Genomic DNA, 18,790 nt, shown 5'->3' on the forward strand with positions numbered 1-18,790 from the left:
TGGCTGCAGTGTATTTGCTCGGCGTCATTTAAGATAGCAGGAGTTAGTCCCGTCTATTCCCTTCATCGGAAAGCACTTTTCTTTTGTTTTCAAGCCCCACCTGTCAGAGCCAGGCTGCCCCTTCAGTAAGCTGGCTCCTGGGCACTGTCCTCAGGCCCTGGAGGAGTAAAGCAGCAATTTAGGAAGTTCTTTGACTTACCGGACCAGGCCCCGGAAGGAGGAAGGTGCCGGCGGTGTCACGTTGCATCTTAAATTGCTCTTGCTCTGTTCAAACCTGGTCACACAGTTTGGAAAAGAAAGGTAATTGAATAGACAAAGACAAGGTAGGAGTGGTAGCTCGGGACTTCTATTCCCTCGGCTTGGCAAAGAGGTCTAGTCGGAGAGGCTGGCTGTAACAGGTAACATGTTTCACTCACTCACTTCGTGTGGCGCTTTCACACGCATCCTCATGGGTAACCCTCAGCCTTGAGTGAGGCCCTGTAAAGCCCCCTGCCCGTGAAATCGACAGAGTTCAGAGGGCGCGAGTCACTTGTCCAAAGCCACACAGCTAATCAATTGCTGCTGGTGTTGGCACCCGTGTTTCCATGGCTGGTTTCGCTCTCACGCGCCTCTGCCGAAACAGCGAAACGTGCGTATGGTTAGCGTGCTCCGCTTCCTGGAGTCCTTTGAGGTCTCTAGTGCTGATGGGGGAGCCGGGGGAACAGCTGTGCCATCCCAGCACCTGGCTGAATGGCAGTGTTTGTTGTGAGTCGCGATGTTGCAGACCTCCATCTCAGAAAACACCACTTTGAGGCCAGATGATTCTGGGTGTTGCCGTAGAGCAGAACACAGATGTGTGTGCACGGGCTCCTCGCAGCGCACATGTTAGTGCACGTGTGTGCGTGTGCGTGCGGTGCGCTCCCCAGCAGGCTGCTTCCCCAGCTCTGTTCGTGGAACGCCAGAGCCCATCTGGAGCCGTTGTTCACAGAACAGAATCCTCGGTCCGATGGACCTTTGCACAGCCTGTGTTGGGTTCTGCTCCTTATTTTAAGATCTCTTCTGGTTTTAGGTGAGAAATTCTTATTTTTCTGGAATCTCTCAGGGCTAAACTATTATCCCCTTTGGGGTGAAAGGAAGCGTATGATACCTAGTTTGCTGGTGGGGTCATTTAGATAGAGATTTCCTCCTTATGAGTAGTTTTTGGAGGGCAACCAAGGAAGAATTTACACATGAAACCTGCCTCTTTGGCGCGGCTGTGACTATGAAATATGTTTAACATTAAAGCCAGATTTTCCTGGCTTCGTGGCCGACGAGGCTTAATGGCTTCAGGAAAAATGTTCCAAAGTGTTAAGCAGCCACTCCCAGTGAGGAGAAGGGGGGTCAGGCAGGGAAAGGCAGCCCTGCCCCCTCCAAAAAACGATTTCTGCAGGGTTGGAGAGAAGTGGTTACAAAGGCAAAGGAGCCTGTCTGGAGAAAATTTGCATTTTGTTAGGAATGAGGGGACTAGATAGCCAGTTATTCTCCAGCAAAGAATGTTTAAAAGACAATCGGATTATTTGTAACCTGATTCTGGAACTTTGAGGAACCAGTCCATGGGTTGGAAAGGTTAGATGGGGCTGAAAACAGCACCTTGAGTAGCTGAAGGAGTAGGCTGAGCCCTTTGTTGCCCTTTTTTCCCCTTCTCTTTACTTTGATTGGGCAGCTTAATTTCTCCCAAGTGGCTCACAGAGGAGACTTCGACGTTCTGAACGTTGACTCTGAGCTGGCTGTGTGCTTTCTCCTTGGGATCTGAGCCTGGTCAAACAAGACCTGTCTGCGAACGTCAGCAAGGCAGAGGGACCGAAGAGTCCATCTAAAATCATTCTGAAACTTTCCTTAGAGTAATCAAGCTTGAAGGCAGGAAAGGTCAGTGCCCCACTGCAGTTTATGTTACTTTGGAATTTTTCCCTCAAATTGTACTCAATAATTTTTCCAGCCCCTCAAAGACACTTGGGTTATAAGATGCGAATGCCAAGGCATTGATCCACCACATTTGTTCAAAATGAATCCCTGTAAGTGTTGAGATTCAGGAACTCAATTTTCTAAACAGACCATGTCCCTTCAGGTTAGATTGTGGTTTTTGGTTATTTGAAACTCATGACATGTTTTCCCTTAAAGCCAGCATTATAAAGAAGTGTTTGCTTCCAAGACCAGCCTGTGAAAGTCTGTTTTCATCTGTAATGGGACTAAAGTATGGGGCCTCACTAGTGTTACTACAACTCCAACCAACATCGTGACCATTGTTCTGGGGAAGGACTGTGTTGACCGGATTTGGATGTCAGAGGCACATCTGCCCCTTCTTCTGGAAGCTTTGGAAATTCTCCCATCCCTGCCTCAGCGAGAGCCCCGGGGTCTGGGACTGGTACCTACAGCCTACTCTGCGTTTGTCACTGTTTGCTCTCGAGGGTTTGAGACAAGGGCCTGTCTGAAAAGGGCCCTGGAGCTGTGGCTAGTGAGCTTGGGGGAGAGCCGTCAGTGGTGATGTTGTAGAGAAACAAACTGGAAAATGACAATAGCAAAAATGAAAACAAATTCAGGCTGCTAAGATTTGACTGAAATAGAAGTCCTGAAAATACAGCTTTGTTTTCTTTGGGGAAAAGAAACCCATCCCTCCTGGCGAAGTTAGGACCCGGCCAGGGTGGTGGCTGGTGGCTCCCACCCTGACTTGCTCCTGTGGCCTTCGGGGGCGACTTGGGTGTGGCAGTGACACTTTTTCAGGAAAGCATTCTAGTTCCCGTGGCTGCCCTAAGAGACGGATCATCATTGGGGTCCCCACGTCACATCTAGACTCAGCGTACCCACGCTCTGTCAGGCCTTCTGACCCTGAATGGTAAGGTATTTATTTCCCTCTCAACTTTTTATTTTGAAAAACTTCAAACTTACATAAATGACAGAATGAACCCCAGGAAACCCTTTGCCTAGATTGACTAGTCGTTAACGCTATGCCACATTTGATTTTGCGCACACGCGGAAATATTTTTCCGGAGCTATTTGAAAGGAAGTTGCAGACCTCATGCTTCACCCTAAATATATCAGTACAAACCTCTTAAGAACGGGGAACGTCTCTTTTTAACCACAGCAGTTTCATCATACCCGAGGATTTTAGCCCAGATGGAAGTTATATATAGTCCTTATTCAAATTTCCCCCAAATGTACCATTCATGTCTTTTGTTGCTTTTGTTTAATCCAGGCTCCAGTCAAGGCTCGCACGTTATATTTAGTTACCATGTTTCTTTATGCTCCTTTCATCTAGAACAGGTCCCCCACCCTTCTTGTCCTTCATGACATTGACATTTCTGAAGAGGCCAGGTTTGTCGTGCCATAGGAAGTCCTCCGTCTGGACGGTGTGCTTGTTTCCTTAGTCTTAGATTTGAGGTTAGCATTTTTCGCAGGATATACAGGGGCGACGATGTGCCCTCATCACGGTGTCGCCACAGGAAGTTCATGATCGCAGCTTGTCCGCTAACGGCGATGTTGAGGAGCACCGTTCCTCCGCGTCCTCTTGCCTTCAGGAGACGCAGGCCCTGTGCGCGTTACGCAGGGTGCAACCTGCCTGGATGCTGCCTTCCTCCGTTCTCACAGACCCTTCCGTCCCCTCCTCCTACTTCTTCATTTTTGGCGTTGCTTTGTTCTGGTTTTGCCTCTTCCTCGCTGCCTGCTGCCGGGAGGGAACTGCTTATACAGGAAAGCCAGTGCCTTCCTGGTTTCAGCCCTGGAGCCACAACAGGGGCTGGACTATTAGGTCCCCAGGACGTCACCTCTGGCCTCTCGGCAGAACATCTAGGTTGCCGCTGAAAGAATCTGTAGCTCTTTCCTCTACTTGCCTTATAAGACGCGACGCGTGCCCATCGAACAGAGGTGGGGGGACGCGTGCTGGCCCTTGGAGGGCCGTGGGGGTCACGGTTATGCCCTGAGCCCCCGCACCGCCCAGGGAAGGCCTTTGGACTGTGCCCAGCAAGCCTCCCGCAGCTTCTGTTCCTCAGACCGGCTCAGGTGCTCGGTGCCCAGCAGCTCCAGCTGGAGCGGGCACATCCACCTTGGGGATCCCCCCGACTGAAAGCTTTCTGCCTCTTTAGCAGGGTGTGGTCTGCCCCGAGACAGGTCTTAGATGTGATGATTCTTTACCAGTGAGCAGACGAACAAAAACCGGATACTTAGAAAAGTTGATTTACAAAAGTCTTCCCTTTCTTTCACACGTTCAGCTCGGGTAGTCTTTACTGAGCGTGATCCCGTGCCCACGGTTGCGACCATCTGGGAACACAGGACTAATAAACTGTCGTTGGTCCCCAGGGCCGGGCTTAGTAGGGTCGATGTGTCAGTTAATAAATAATTACAAGGAATGCGATGCCTCAAAGAAAGAAGTGAATACAAGACAATGGGTGGGTGGGGGACGGGCAAAATGTGTGAAGGGGGGTGGGAGATACAGGCTTCTGGTTGTGGGATGAGTTAGTCTCAGGGAGGAAAGGCACAGCAGAGGGAATAGAGTCAGTGGTATTGTAATAGCGCTGCGTGGTGACGGCAGCTACGCTTGTGAGCAAAGTATAGTGTATAGACTTGGCCAATCACCTGTCGTGCACCTGAAAGTAATGTGACATTGTGTGTCAACTATAGTACAATTAAAAAAATGTTAAGGAAGGTATCTTTTAAAGACCGTGGGTAATCAGGGAAGACTTCCAATAAAGGGTATTTCAAGGCGAAGCTTGAAAAAGAGCCCTTGGGAAGAGGAGAAGGAGAGGCTTCCAGGCGAGGCAGACACATGGCCATTAACTCTGGAGGGGAAGCCCCACGAGTGTGTACTCTGGAGGCTGGGACCGTGTTTTGGAGCAGATCCATTCTGGTACAGGTGCACAGCTCAGAATCAGGTGGACCAGGGGAGTGTTTCTAATGGCTAATGTTTTATTGGAGTTAGGGTTTTTATAGGGGTTCAAAAAACAAAGACCAGGCAGCCTCTGACACCTGATTCAAAATGAATCAACGCTGTCATAGTTTCTTGTATGGACCTCGGGGGGTAGGCTGAGTTGATCCTGAGGGAGAGAGAAGAAAAGTATAGTATATGTGTTGAACCATGCAAGCATGCTGGTTAGGCTTAATTCTCATGGCCATGAATGCCCTCTGACCCTCTTTCTAGATTCTTCTAGTACGGGGGTCTTCCCTCAAACAGCAACATAAAAACCTAAGCCTCTGGGGTCTCATTAGAAAAATTAACCTGAACTGTCCTGTCTTCAGCTCCTCCCAGAAATCTAACTGGGAAAAGTCACAGAACTGACAGCCGAGGCAGAGCTGCAGACAGATAGGGGCGAGGGGCGGCGAGGGAAGCAGAGGAGCGCCGTGGCCAAGCCGAGTCCGAAGGGGCCCCATATTGCCAGACCTGACTTGACAAGAAGAGCCATAAATTCTAATGACTTTCAAATGCTGACAATTAATTCAAAACTGTTTTAAAAAACAAAACCCAAAAAGGCCGTGCCAGATGTCCACTCCCGCCATCCAAACAACACGCGCCCTGGGCTGCAGGTGGCTGGTCTGGGTCCTCTGGTCAAAGGGAGATGCTCATTCCACTCATTCATCTGTGTCCTCTGTCTCAACTTTACAGCAAATCAGACAACTGGAGGGCACAGTGCCAAGACTGTGTGAACTTCTTCCCAGGGTTTCCTTCACGTTGTGCTTCAACGGCCCGCAGCTTCATTTTAATGGAAGGTTAGCATAGGAAGAAACCATCTGAGATCTGCCTCTCTTTGAGACGGGGTCTGAGGAGCCTGGCAGTCGCATGGCTTTACACCACATATACCCAAAATCTTTTAGCCTCTGTTGCGAAAACCACATGGTCTCTCTTGGGAAACCAGAATGCTTCCTCCTTTCTGACAGGAGAGGTTTCATTTTTGCTCTGGCTGCCAGGAAACTCAGGGTTAAGTGGAAGGGTAGCCCCGGCAGCTGTGTGAGCCTCCTTGGCCTCCAGTCACTGTGTTTCCCCCTTACGTGCGGGTGTTTGCTACAGGCTACTTCGCATTCTTCTTTGGAAGGATAACAATAACCTCCGTTAACAGAATGTGTACCCTATACGAAGGGCCTCCCCTTTGTCATCAGCGTGTGGGGCCAAGCTGTCACCTTTCTTAAATAAATACGGCACGGCACGGCCTGAGGTGCCGTAGTGGGTCAGCCTCCGTGTCACGCTCATGACAAGTGTGGAGTTCAGAGGCATAAGTCCATGCAGAGTTGTGCCACCCCCACAACCATCCATTTCCAGGACTTTCTCATCTTCCCAAACAGAAACTGTGTGTCTGCTAAGCAGCATTGCCACATCCCCCAACCCCTGGTAAGGGCTCCCCTAGATCCCTCATCTAAGGGAGTCCTGTCATGTTTGTCCTTTTGGAACTGGCTTATTTCTGGTACAGTGTTCTCCAGGTTCATCCATGTGGTAGCACGTGTCCAATTTCCTTCCTGTTGAAGGCAGATAACATTCCGTTGCGTATGTAGGCCACAGTCTAATTTCTCCATTCATTGGGCAATGGGCGCTCGGGTTCCTTCCACCTTTGACTGTTGTGTTGTAAGGTTGCTACGAACATGGGTGTACAGGTCTCTATTGGAGCCCTACTTCCAACTCTTTTTGAAATTGGGTTGAGAAATGGGATCGCTGGAGGAGAGGGTAGTGTTGTTTTTAATTTTTGAGGAACTGCCATAGTGTTTTTCACAGCGATTGCACCATTTTACATTCCCACCAGTTGGCCACAAGGATGCTAATTTTCTCTTCATATCCTTACCAACACATTATTTTCTGTTGTTGTTGTAAATAGTAGCCATCCTAATGGGTGTGAGGCGATATCTCATTGTGGCTTTGATTTGTAAATGAGGCACCTTTTGAGCAGTCTCCAATACTTGGTCCCTGTCTCACTTCATCCTGCCCTCTGGTTCCTTAATCTCTCTTGCCTTTTGTGGAGACTCCCACTGCCTCAGGCTGTGGTGCTGAAGCTGTCGCCCGCGGCAGGGGCCCTATGACACGGAGAGGTGTAGGTCTGGAGAAGGGACTGAGAATTTACTCCAATGCGGTACCTAGAGGAATATGGCACAGACTCTGAAAGCTAATTCGGCAGGGGCCCGATGACGCAGAGCGGTGTAGGTCTGGAGAAGGGACTGAGAATTTACTCCAACGCGGTATCTAGAGGAATATGGCACAGACTCTGAAAGCTAATTCCACCCTGTATGGAGCAGCACTGATGCTCGGGGTGAGTGGTGGTGAGTGATTGGTTCTGCGGGGCAGCACTCGGGGAACCCAGAACAGCTGCTCCTGCCGGCCTAGCCACCTTGTCCTCCTACACTGAAGAATGACAAAAAGACAGCCATGCGTCCCCCGACCACTAGTGGGACTTGTGTAAAACCACTGTGCAGAGCTCGGTGGATAGCAGGCAGAGCGTGTGGGGTTCACCATCCAACCTGTGCCTTAGACATTTGCCTTCCTAAGACCACAGAAAGCATTAATGGCCCTCTTTGGTTCAAAGGGAAGAAGCTCAGCTGTTTCCAGTCTGGATGTTAATTTACATACCCTCCTCACCTCCTGATTCTCCACCCTGTACTAGCCCTGTGTTCTCTGTGGTCACTTTCCCCGGGGTGGACAGCTGAGAGAAGGGACTGTGACATTTCCTCGTGCATCTGTAAGCCTCTCAGGGTTGAGGAGAGTCTTTTACCCATTTTTGCACCCTGCTTCTAGCCTGAGGCCAGGACTCAGCAACTGTTTGGTTAAGCAATGAGAAAGAAGTACTGGCCAGATCTATACACCCTCCCCCTGTTCCTTGGAGCCCAACATCATCGGTGTACAGCCTGGTTCCACCTCTCAGGTCCTGCCAGAAGAGCCTAGGGCAGACATGTCCAGTGTGATCACTGTATCAGGTGGAGCTGTGCTAGGGAAATCCAGATGGAATGGCTGGATAGAGGCATCTTTCTTCCTCATCCCACTCATAAGCACTTACTAATGCAAATAATTCAGGAGTGTATGTGAACTCCAGCTCCTGTACCAGGAACCCTGCACCTCGAGGCAAATGATCATTGGGAGAAACTTCTCTGATTATTACTTAGAATTAAGCGTGCGCCAGAGAGAGTTCCCGCGACATGCTCTGGACCTCCCTGTCTTGAGTTGGGCGGGCACCTGTACTCCTTCTCCAGAGGGCCTTCTGTAGTGGGGAGTGTCCTCCAGTTGTTAGCAGCTCAGGGCATGGTCTGTGATGAAGACAAAAAGCATAAGGTTGATGTGAAAGGTGCTGCTGCTGGCAGTCTGTGTTTCCGGTCTGTCTGTTTCTTCAGTAATCGATGTGAGCTTCATACTTGTCCTCTAAAAATACTTCTTGATCCCCTACACTCTTCTGTGTTGGAGATACAGTGGTGAGGAAGATCAAAGTTTCTTCTTCATGGAGCTCACATTTCACTAGAGAAGAGGTAATAAACACATAAGTCAGATCAGATAGTGGTAATTGCCACAAAGAAGATAGGATAATGGGGTAAGGACTGAGCAGGAAGAGCTGGAACCCCGTGCTTTTGCTTGGTGAGGAGGTGGCATCTGACTGAGACCTGAGTAAGTGCAGAGTTGGGTGGAAATCAGTCTTGACAGAGGAAACAGAAAGGAAAAGGAGGCCCTGGAGCCGACAGGCGATGGGCACGCTCCAGGGATGGAGAGAAGGTCAGGAGTCTGAACGGAGTGGAGCGAGTGAGGGGGAAGTGGGCAGTGAAGCAAGAACAGGGTCTGTGGTTCTCACCCTGGCTGCATGTGAGAATGATCTGAAGAACTTCAAAAATTTTCCCGGTGTTCAAGCCCCACCCCCTAGAGACTGTGATTTAATTGGTCTGGGGTGGGGCCTGGACATGGGTAATTTATAAAAGCTCCCCAGAAAATTCCACAGTGCAACCTGGGCTGAGAACATCATCAGTCTTGATCATGCAGAGTCTTACAGACTCTGGTGAGGAGTTTGGACTTGAGCTGAATGACAGTGGGAAGCCATTAGGTGGTTTGGGCAAGGGGAGTAACACTTGACTTACGTCCTTGAGAGCTCACTTCGGCTGCAGTGTGGGGAGTGGAGGTGGGAGCTTGTTTGGGTGGTTCAGTGAAGAAATGATGGTAGCCTGAACTGTGATGGTATCGGTGGAGATGGTAAGAAGAGGTCCCTTTGGGGATAAGTTTTGAAGGTGGATTGGGTTTCAGATGTGAGGCAAAAGGAAATGAAGCTTGCCTCACAGATAACCTGAATATCACTGAGTGGATGGCGGTGCCATTCACAGATATGGGAAGGAACAGGTGTGAGGAAGGGGAACAATTGGGTCCATTGCTTGTTGTGAAAGCCTCAGGCTGTCTTCTCTCTAGATTCAGGTAACTTGGAGATCCAGGCAGTCAAATAAGGTTGATTAAAGATTCTGATATATTCTGTTACTATAGTACTGAGTTTCTTGACGTCTTCCAAAGGTAAGCACCAAAAGCAATGGACTGTTTTAGTGCATGGAAGCTGTGATGAGAAGGGAGGAGGAACTAGGAAGAGAAATTGAAGACGTTGAGCTTGGTTCATGTAGGAGTCAGACGGGATGTAGGGGAGGAATGCACTTTGAGAGGTTGCTTAACACCTGTCTTGCTATACTCCAAAATAGCAAGTTATTTGTGTTTGACTTTAAGGGGATTTTTTTTCCCCAGCAGAATTATCTTCTAAAATATTTGTAGTTCGTACGAAGATTATAACTAATTTTTCTTCCCAGACCAGGCTCTAGAGGTCCAGCAATTAAAAGTAACCCAGAGTTGGGGCGCCTGGGTAGCGCAGTCGTTAAAGCGTCTGCCTTCGGCTCAGGGCGTGATCCTGGCGATCCGGGATCGAGTCCCACATCAGGCTCCTCCGCTGGGAGCCTGCTTCTTCCTCTCCCACTCCCCCTGCTGTGTTCCCTCTCTCGCTGGCTGTCTCTCTGTCACATAAATAAATAAAATCTTTAAAAAAAAAAAAAAAAAGTAACCCAGAGTTTTCACCTGGGTGGCTCAGTTAGTTAAGCATCTGACTCTTGATTTTGGCTCAAGTCATGATCTCAGGGATGCGAGATCCAGCCCCGAGTCATGGGGTCTGCTTAGGATTCTCTCTCTCCCTCTGCCCCTCTACCCCTCTGTTCTCTCTCTGTCTCTCTTCTTCTTCTTTTTTTTTTTTGGAAAAGTAAGCCAGATTTTTAAGTCAGAATCAAATTATTAGAGTGACTTACAAGACCTTTACATGGAGAACAATATGAACTTCATTAGAAGAGTTCACTTTTCCCCTGATGGAAAAGTGGATTAAATTGCAATGGTAGAGCCTGTCGATTGGTCATGTCAGAAAAAAGTCCTGATTATAAGCTCACTGAAGGCAAGGACTGTCTTTTACAGTTTTTGTTTTTGTTTTTTGATGCCTAGTGTCTCTGCTCACTCTGGGCCTTTTTGTTTTGTTAAGTTCTGAGATCTTTGCTGAAACTCTCTCTGGAGTCTATACTTGTCTGAATGGCTAAGGAGGAAGGTTGCCCAGAAGGCTTCGGAAGTCCCAACAGCCTCCTCTGGGACCCTTCTTTGTTTTTACCAAAGAACTTGAGACATAGTTGCCTTCCAGGGAGAGACTAGAGCATTTAGTGTGGCATGGCTGTCTAGAAAGTGACCATGGTCTGAAACTCCTTAGTAAAGGCTTTACCTTGCCTCTAAGTCTCAGAGACTCCTGAGGCCCCATAGCATTCAAGTCTAGAATATCAAGCTCCATTGCCATTCCATTTTACCCGACTAGGCTCCTCATGATGAGTGAAATGGAGAGCATTCATTGTCCACCTGCCTGCTTAACTCACCGTGCCCACCTTCCCTCACAGATAATTGCAGTGACCTGAACTCAGAGCTGCAGAGGGTGCTGACGGGGCTGGAGAATGTCGTCTGCTGCAGGAAGAAGAGCAGCTGCAGCCTCTCCGTGGCCGAAGTGGACAGGCACATCGAGCAGCTCACCACGGCCAGTGAGCACTGTGACTTGGCCATCAAGGTATACGCTCCCCACCTTCTGTCCGGCTCTTTGACAGCATATGAGGGAAATGGTCAGATCTCTTTCTTTTGATGCGTGGTTTTCTCAAATACAGGTTAGGAATGAGTGTTTCAAGAAAACCATACTGTACTTTGGACCTCCAGGGAGAGGTAGGAGCCCTATAAATTTTTATTGGGCTGAATCATGTGGGAGGGAAAAAAAAGTCATTATGTCAGCAGTCAAGATCATTAGCTGTTCAGCAAAAATGACGATTTCCTTGAAAACTCAGACTGCTAGTTTTGAACCATATCATTTTAGTGTGGCCCCGTCATGTAGCACTCGCGAGCTGTAGGGTTAAATTGGAAGTTTGATTTAAGCTTTAAGGCCTCTAGTATATTAATTCAGAAGTTACCCATTCATGGTGCTATAACGAGAGGGAAGTTCAGGGCCTGCATGAGTCATCTGTCTGAGCACACTGGACAGGCCTCAGCCACACCTTCCACAGCCGTCCGTCCAGGTGGCTGGGGAGCGCGAGGGAGGAATGTGCTACGTCTGCACAGACTCCTTGTGAGTGATGGGAACGCCAAGGCCTGTTGATACTGGGCCTCTGTTATCTGCATGTGACTTCACCTCCGCTCAGTAAACTAGGCATAGCCATTCAAACTGAAAAGTCCGGGAGGAGCCTATGTAAAGGGAAAATGTGACACATCAGTTGAAAAACCTCTTCGACACTAGGCCCAAGTTTCTATCCACAGGAATCCTGGATTTCACAAAAGAGCTGTGGTATCTCGAGGTAAACCATGATTCATATTTATAACACAGCTGGTTTTCCATCTTATTCACCTCAGTTATAAATACATAGTTGATGTGGTTTGGGGAGGCAACTGCTGGTATTTCTTTCGTTGGAGTCTCCCAGGCCCTGTATTTGATTGTAATGTCACATTGGGTGCTAGCCCTGGCCTCAGCATTGAGAGGGCAGGAGGGGGTCGGGGGTTTCTGCCAGCCAGCGAGGGACGGAGTGGGCCTGGAGCAGGGCTGAGGTGCAGAAGAGCCTCAGATTTGAGGGGAAGAATGAAGCCCCACGTGTGGAAAGTGGCGGCGAGACTTGGGTAACTTCTTCATCACAGAACCAGTGTGGGCATCCAAGGTGTAATCCCCTCACGTTCTTGCATTTTTGAGACCACCTGTTTCTCCTCGCATCTGCCTTCTGCCCTACGTGGCACTCCTCCCTCTTTTTTCCGTATCAGTACGTTTACGCCTCCTATGCCAAAGGGCAGTGGATGGGAACGAATAGTTTCTGAAACCAAGCAGAATTACTTCTTCCTTTTTTTTTCTTCTAATTTTATGCATGTCTCTTCTCCATTAATACTACATTTTAAATGAATTTGTAAAAATCTCTCCAAGTACTATTAAGATTCTATTCTTTTTAGCTCATAGCCGTCTTATTAATTAATGAAATCCCTGCTGTCTTAGAAGGATCCACAATGAGCTTCGTCTTTTCTGTGTCACTGAGGTTTATTTTTGTCTTTCACATCTTGGGACTGAACCTCATTCACACCCTCTGAATTCTGATGTGACACCAAAAGCTGGAAGTGGTGACGTGACTTTTGCTGTCTCGGAGTTGCAACACGGGAGGCCTGTAATTTGGGCAACTTCAAGTCAGCTTTTGTATGCTGCTTGCAACTTCACGCTTGGACTGTGAAGCCCGCTAACAGGCTTGCTGTCTGGTTATATGCAACTCCGGACCGTGGACGGAGGACTGAAGCATTTGTGTGGACGTGGCCGTTAGAGCCACAGATAGACAAACATCCCTTGAAGGGACTGTGTCGTTCTGACTCTGGGGACTGTTGGGCGATGCAGACTGCGACCCAGGCGAGTGACCGAGCCTTCTCTGAAAATTGGGAGAGGGTGATTTGGGGATAGTCATGGTTACTGTTGGCAGTGAAAGGTGGTAGAACCCACTCCTCTGTCCACACTCGCTCCCATCCTTTCCTCCCCTCTCTCGCAGGGAACCCACTGGGCTTGTCTTTGTGTTTTCCAGACAGTCGAGGAGATTGAGGGGGTACTTGGCCGGGACCTGTATCCCAACCTGGCTGAAGAACGGTCTCGTTGGGAGAAGGAGCTGGCCGGGCTGAGGGAAGAGAATGAGAGCCTGACCGCCATGTTGTGCAGCAAAGAGGAGGAGCTGAACAGGACCAAGGCCACCATGAACGCCATCCGGGAGGAGCGGGACCGGCTCCGGAGGCGGGTGAGCGTGCCAAGTCCGATGTGGCCCGGCCTTTCCCCCGGGCTGTGGGGCTGGAAGGCAAACAAACATATAGAGCCAAGGGCAGCCCCAAGAATTTTGTGGCATTCGTAATCTTGGGACTCTCCATGCTTTCTGATCAGGAAGTCGTTCTCTAAAGGGGGTAGTTTGAAAGTGCTGAGATGTGCAGGTAAGATTTTAAAAAACACTATTCTCTGGAATCTAAGTGGATGGCAAAATTATATCAGCACAGTGATCCTCAAACCATTCTCCAGGGTGTGCACATCTCTCCCAAGCTCAATTAAAATGTTCTTCCTTTAAGATAGACTAATAATATTTTATAATTTGCAGAAATATATAGAATTTTCCCCTCTGCAGTTTCTTCTGTAAAATTTTCTTTGAATTTATGATACCTGCTGTCACTTACCTGCAATGAGTCTGATGTGAACTGTCCTCTCCTCTAGTGCATTTATTAAGGTTATGGTGTGTGTGTGTCATTCCTGGCATTCACCCCAATGTACCAGATGTTCTAAGGCCTGCAGCAGCTTTGAGAACAACTTGCTTAGGAGATACATCCATTGCTAAAGGGGCTGATGTTTCAGCAGAGTCCTGTTTGGCAGAATCGTTAAAGCACTCAGTTTTCTCAAGATGGAGTTGTTTGTTTTTTTTTCCCTCAGGAACCCACAGTACTTCTTTGTTTGGCTGTGAATTTGATCTGTGATCAGTCTGGAGTAGAGCAGTGAATTCTTCCATCAGAAACGTTCCCTCTGAACTTCACTTTAAATTACTGGGCCTGCTTTACTCTCTTTCTCAATCTTGGCAATATCAGCAGCTTGCTTTCTAGTTGCGCTCTGACTGGCGATTCTGTACGCAGATGAAGTCGGCTTAGAGGGCGAAGTACCTCTGGTAGATCCCACATCCTTCGCCACCGCTCTCGCTCCCTTACTTTTAAGGAACACCTTGGAAGTACCTTGTGTTCCTTCAGGTTCGCATGTGTATGTCAGTCTGTCCTAAATGCACACACAAGTTGTCGTGGTCGCCATTATGTAGGAATGTGGAAGACATGACTGCTTTTGAACTCGTCCTCCTTTGTGGCTAATGCCATAATTAAACGGCCAGCATTCCTACCTCTCCTAGCTGAGCATGATTTTATCTGCACTCACGTGCCTAAGCTTCTTTTCGGTCCCCAGCTGTACGGGACGCCTTTCTCCACACTGCCGTCAGCAGGTGTAAATCACCCCAGTCAGCAAAGACTTGATCTGGGCAAGCTGATGAAATATACTTAGTGCTGAGGCCCACGCCACCTGGAATTTCCTGGGCTACACTCCCCGATTGTTAGGACTAATGCCCTGATTAGGCGTGCTTGCTCTTAGCGGGCACATTCTGACGGTGCATGTTTTGTGAAGGAAACGTTGATCTTAGGTGTCGTTGCATATTCTGGTTTAGAATAAACATTCTCCTCTAAACTTGAGTTACCAATGTACAACACAGGCCTGGACTGTGACAAGCAGAGGGTGAAGAGCCAGTCCCTCCTTCTGTGCAAGACGTTCTCCAGCTCTGGAGGTCAGTGTTAGGAACAGTGTAATGTCGTGGTACCGTTACGATGTACCTGGGGTCACAGCCTGACCTACAGGTCACCGTGAACCTTGAGCAAGTTACTCACCTCTCCGTACCTCAGGTGACTCTGCCAGGAAGTGGGAATAAGCATAGTGTCCCAGGCAGGAACATCAGTTAATACTCAAAAAGCACTGAGACAGCCTTTATTCTGATCACACGTATTACCTCTTACGCTTTGTAGTTAATATTGTTGTATGCAGTCTGTATTTCCATTACGTCCGCATCATGAAATGTTGAGGAACTTGTGTCTCTTCCTCAAGTGGAAATGTCCTCAGGCGTGTGTAGACCTACCCATGATTTATTTCTCTGTATCTCAGTCTAACTGTGGGTCCCGTAGAATTTGCTGGCCGCCTTCGAATGCCAGTTTACTAGGCTTTCAATGTTGGATCACTTCCACCCACCACCACCCAACAGACTTCACTTCCCTGAGGAGGACTCTGTCTTCTGTGGTTCATTTTCTTCTGTTCTTCACGATGTGGGCCTCTTTGGACTGACTGAGGTACAGTCTCATTTCCATCTCTGTGATGCCACATGACGCATGGCTTGTTTGCCTTTGCTGTCTTTAGAGCAGGTCTGAATTCACAGTTCACCAGACTCGCCTGAAAAGCAACCGGGGCCACGTTTTATTTATTTATTTCCCATTGTCCACATTCATTGTATAGAATTTGAACTGACCAGATCGATAGGATTGGTGCTTGCCCCCCTCCGCCTGTAATTAAACAAAGTGCTCTCAGTCGGTTTTCTAAGCCTTGCTCAAGATTTAATTAAATTAGATCTTTAATGTCAGTTAACAGATTGGGCTACTTTCCAGAGCAGTAACTAAGGAACAACAGGCAGACAATTTTTATCATTGGTCCCAGCTCGTTATTAAATGAGATAATCATTTATTTCTGCATGCTCTGTAATAGAGCCACTCACTTCCTCACACTTAAAGAAGTGGGCTTCATTTAGGCAAGGTAGGGTTAATTACCCTAGAAAGGAAGCACTCGGCTCTTCGTTCATTCATTTATTCATTTCAGGAACATGAGTAGCCATCTCCTCTGTGCTGGGCAGAGAGGTTGCAGGGATGAACCGAATACAGTCCTTGGCTGGAAGGATGCTGGGGAGACAGGCAGGCCAACAGGTTGCGGTGATGGCAGGCTGTTACAATGCTGCAGGGAGGGTAGAGCACAGAGGGCGCCAGGGCAGTCCACAGGAGGGACATTGGAGGGTAGGTCCAGCTTCTCCACACTATTTCCATCTCTTACCTAGGCGTTTAGGTCAACTGCCGTGTAGCCAAAATGATCAGTGCTTTCCTCAGACAGTTTGGTAAAGTTTCTGGTAACACTGTGACCACAGGCTCATGAACCTGCGTCCCACTGAGTCATAGACTTGAATCAAAATCAGGCCATACCAGTTCCTTCTGAGATTTTGCAAAAATTCTTCAGGAAGTTCTGCAAATTCATGACCTAACGTGGTGGTGGGAGTTTGCTCTGTATAACCCACATCCCACCTGGGTATTTTCAGCACGTCTGGAAATGAATTTCATCAGCCTCTCCTCGTCGTCTTCCTCATCCTTGGGATCTGACTTCTGCTTTGAGTCTCCGGTCATCACCACAGTAAATTCAAGAGACTAGAAGACACACTGTCTTGAACTAAATAAAAGTCACCCTAATCTCAAATTCTCCCTCTCTACTTCTTCTGCTTTCCCTCTAAACGTCTTAAAAACCCTTAGTGTTAGTTAATTGACTTGGCTGGGGCAGGGGAAGGGGGCAGTATTTCCACTAGTGATAAGTCTGTCTTTTCCAAACCAATTATTCTTGATTCCTGAATGTGGTGTTACATTTATGAAGGGATTTCATTATTCTGTGTTCATAAGACCCATGTAATACAAATGGAATACCCAGTTTAGCTGAAGTCTTTTAAAATATAAATGAGGACTCAGCTCCAGATTTTTAATGGCTGCCGTTTGGCTCCTTGGCCAGGAAAAAGGACGAGTAAATTTCTAGAATGCTGCAGTGCCCATTTCCTCTCCCCTCACCTTGTCCTCCTAAACTGGAAGTAAGCCCAAATTCCTGGTAATATAGCCTTTGGAGAGGAAAGGAAAGGAAGCTGGGAAAGGAGGATTACAGGTAAAAAGAAATTTCCTTCACACATTGTGCTCTCTGAGGACCATTAACACTGAAGCTTTTCAAAGTGACAATCCTGTCATATTTTCCTTTGGGCCACTTTTATTTTTTTTTTTAACTTAAGATTATAGGTTTATTATAGCAAAAAATCAGAAGCAGCCAAAATGAAGAGGCACAGGTCTGGAAGGGGTCCAAATGCAGAAGTTCCTGTCGTGTTCTCCAGGTGGAATCCTGGATGGTGTTACCTCCTTTTCAGGCAACACTCAGAGTATTGCCAACCAGGGAAGTTCACCCAAACTTCAGTATCCAAAGTTTTTATTGATATTTCACGATGTAGACGGGCGTGACTGAGTTCAGCCACATGGCCAATAATTCAGTTTCCAGCCCCTTCTGCTTCAGGGAGATGAGGCTGAGATCCTGCAGGCTACGTTCAGGTTCGTGCTAATGACCAGTGGAATGGGACGGCACTGTGTCTGCCACTGTCCTCCTCCTAGAGATCCAGGAGCATGGAAGGGTCCAGGGCTGTGTCACTTAGGCAGGTGTGCAGCGCACAGGTCACGCATGTGTCCCATGACCTCACCAGCCGGGGCCATTCACAGAGCGTCCTCGTCTAGGACCTCAGGGTCCTCCCCTAGAGCCATCAGTCCTAAATTCCATTGGTGCCAGTTTCTAAATACTGAACTGGCTCTCCACACCAATTCCACCTTCAGTTTTCACCTGGTGTTATCTCCCAGGGAGCTTGTCCCATCGGTGGTCATGTTTAAAGGAGTTGGAAAGAAGAATCGAAGTTAAGCCAAAGGGCCTGTTAGAGTAATTACTTTATAAGTTGACTGTGTGTTCTATTATGTACTTTTTTCTGCTCATTCATTCAAATTTACTAGTAGGCTGCCCACCTCTACCAGGAAATGAGATTTCTAGTGTCACACTGGTGTGTACAGAGCAGTCTGTCTCTGAAGCAGCCATTCACTTGGTCTGAATTGTCTCCTGTTATATGCTAAGTCAGTATCTCTTTGATATTTTTAACTAAAAACCAGTAACAGTGCAGATATTTCTGGAAGTGAAATTGTTGTGACCTTATGTAGGTTAAATAAAGATTCATCTCCGATTTGCCTTCCTTGGCTTTGAGTCCCATCTGAGCTCTTTCCGCTCTGCCTCCCCCTCCATGATGCTTTTCTTGACCACGGTGTCTGGATATGGAAAATGCAGGGCTGCAAAATGGTACTTTATATTTACTATGAATTTATATGTGTATAAATTTACATTGGCTATGTGGGCATGTATTTAAAATAGACCAGAACAATATAAACCAATCTCGTAATAGTTATGGTGAGGAGGGGAAGCAAGTACCTGGGAGTGTAGGTCAAAGGGTACTCAAATTTTTCCACGGTGCTCTAATTTTGTTTTTTTTTTTTTAAGATTTTATTTATTTGAGAGAGAAAGAGAGAGCACAGAGGAGAGGGAGAAGCAGACTCCCCACTGAGCAGAGAGCCCAACGTGGGTCTCGAACCCAGGACACTGGAATCATGACCTGAGCTGAAACCAGACGCTTAACCGACTGAGCCACCCAGGCACCTCCAAATTTTATTTTTTAAATGAATGTATTCTTTTGTATAACTTTTAATAGGTAGAAATATATATGTGGAAGGAAAGCTAATATGCCAGAACATCAACAGAGGCTAAATCCAGGCAGTGACATGCTGGGCATGTGTTTCTTCTTTATGCTTTTCCTTAATTATCAAATTAAACAGAAAGCGGATTATGGGCAGCGATCCGCATCTCCCGGCTTTAACAGTTTCGTAGTCATACACAGTCTTCTCTTTTGTCCT

At 47.7% G+C, this 18,790-nt stretch overlaps 1 protein-coding gene across 3 annotated transcripts in view; it reads left to right on the plus strand.

The window, feature by feature from the left end:
- Positions 1 to 18,790, plus strand: part of MCC (MCC regulator of Wnt signaling pathway) — a 375,394-nt gene that overhangs the window by 294,507 nt on the left and 62,097 nt on the right. For all 3 annotated transcript variants that reach the window (XM_087861917.1, XM_045777293.2, XM_045777291.2), the window contains 2 exons: positions 10,852 to 11,015; positions 13,036 to 13,242. In XM_087861917.1, the coding sequence (XP_087718043.1) occupies positions 10,852 to 11,015; positions 13,036 to 13,242 (371 nt within the window). The remainder of the gene's footprint in view (positions 1 to 10,851; positions 11,016 to 13,035; positions 13,243 to 18,790) is intronic.

Source organism: Ursus americanus, chromosome 5 (assembly GCF_024610735.1).
Source record: "Ursus americanus isolate L20-20 chromosome 5, mUrsAme1.1.p, whole genome shotgun sequence".
NCBI lineage: Eukaryota > Metazoa > Chordata > Mammalia > Carnivora > Ursidae > Ursus > Ursus americanus.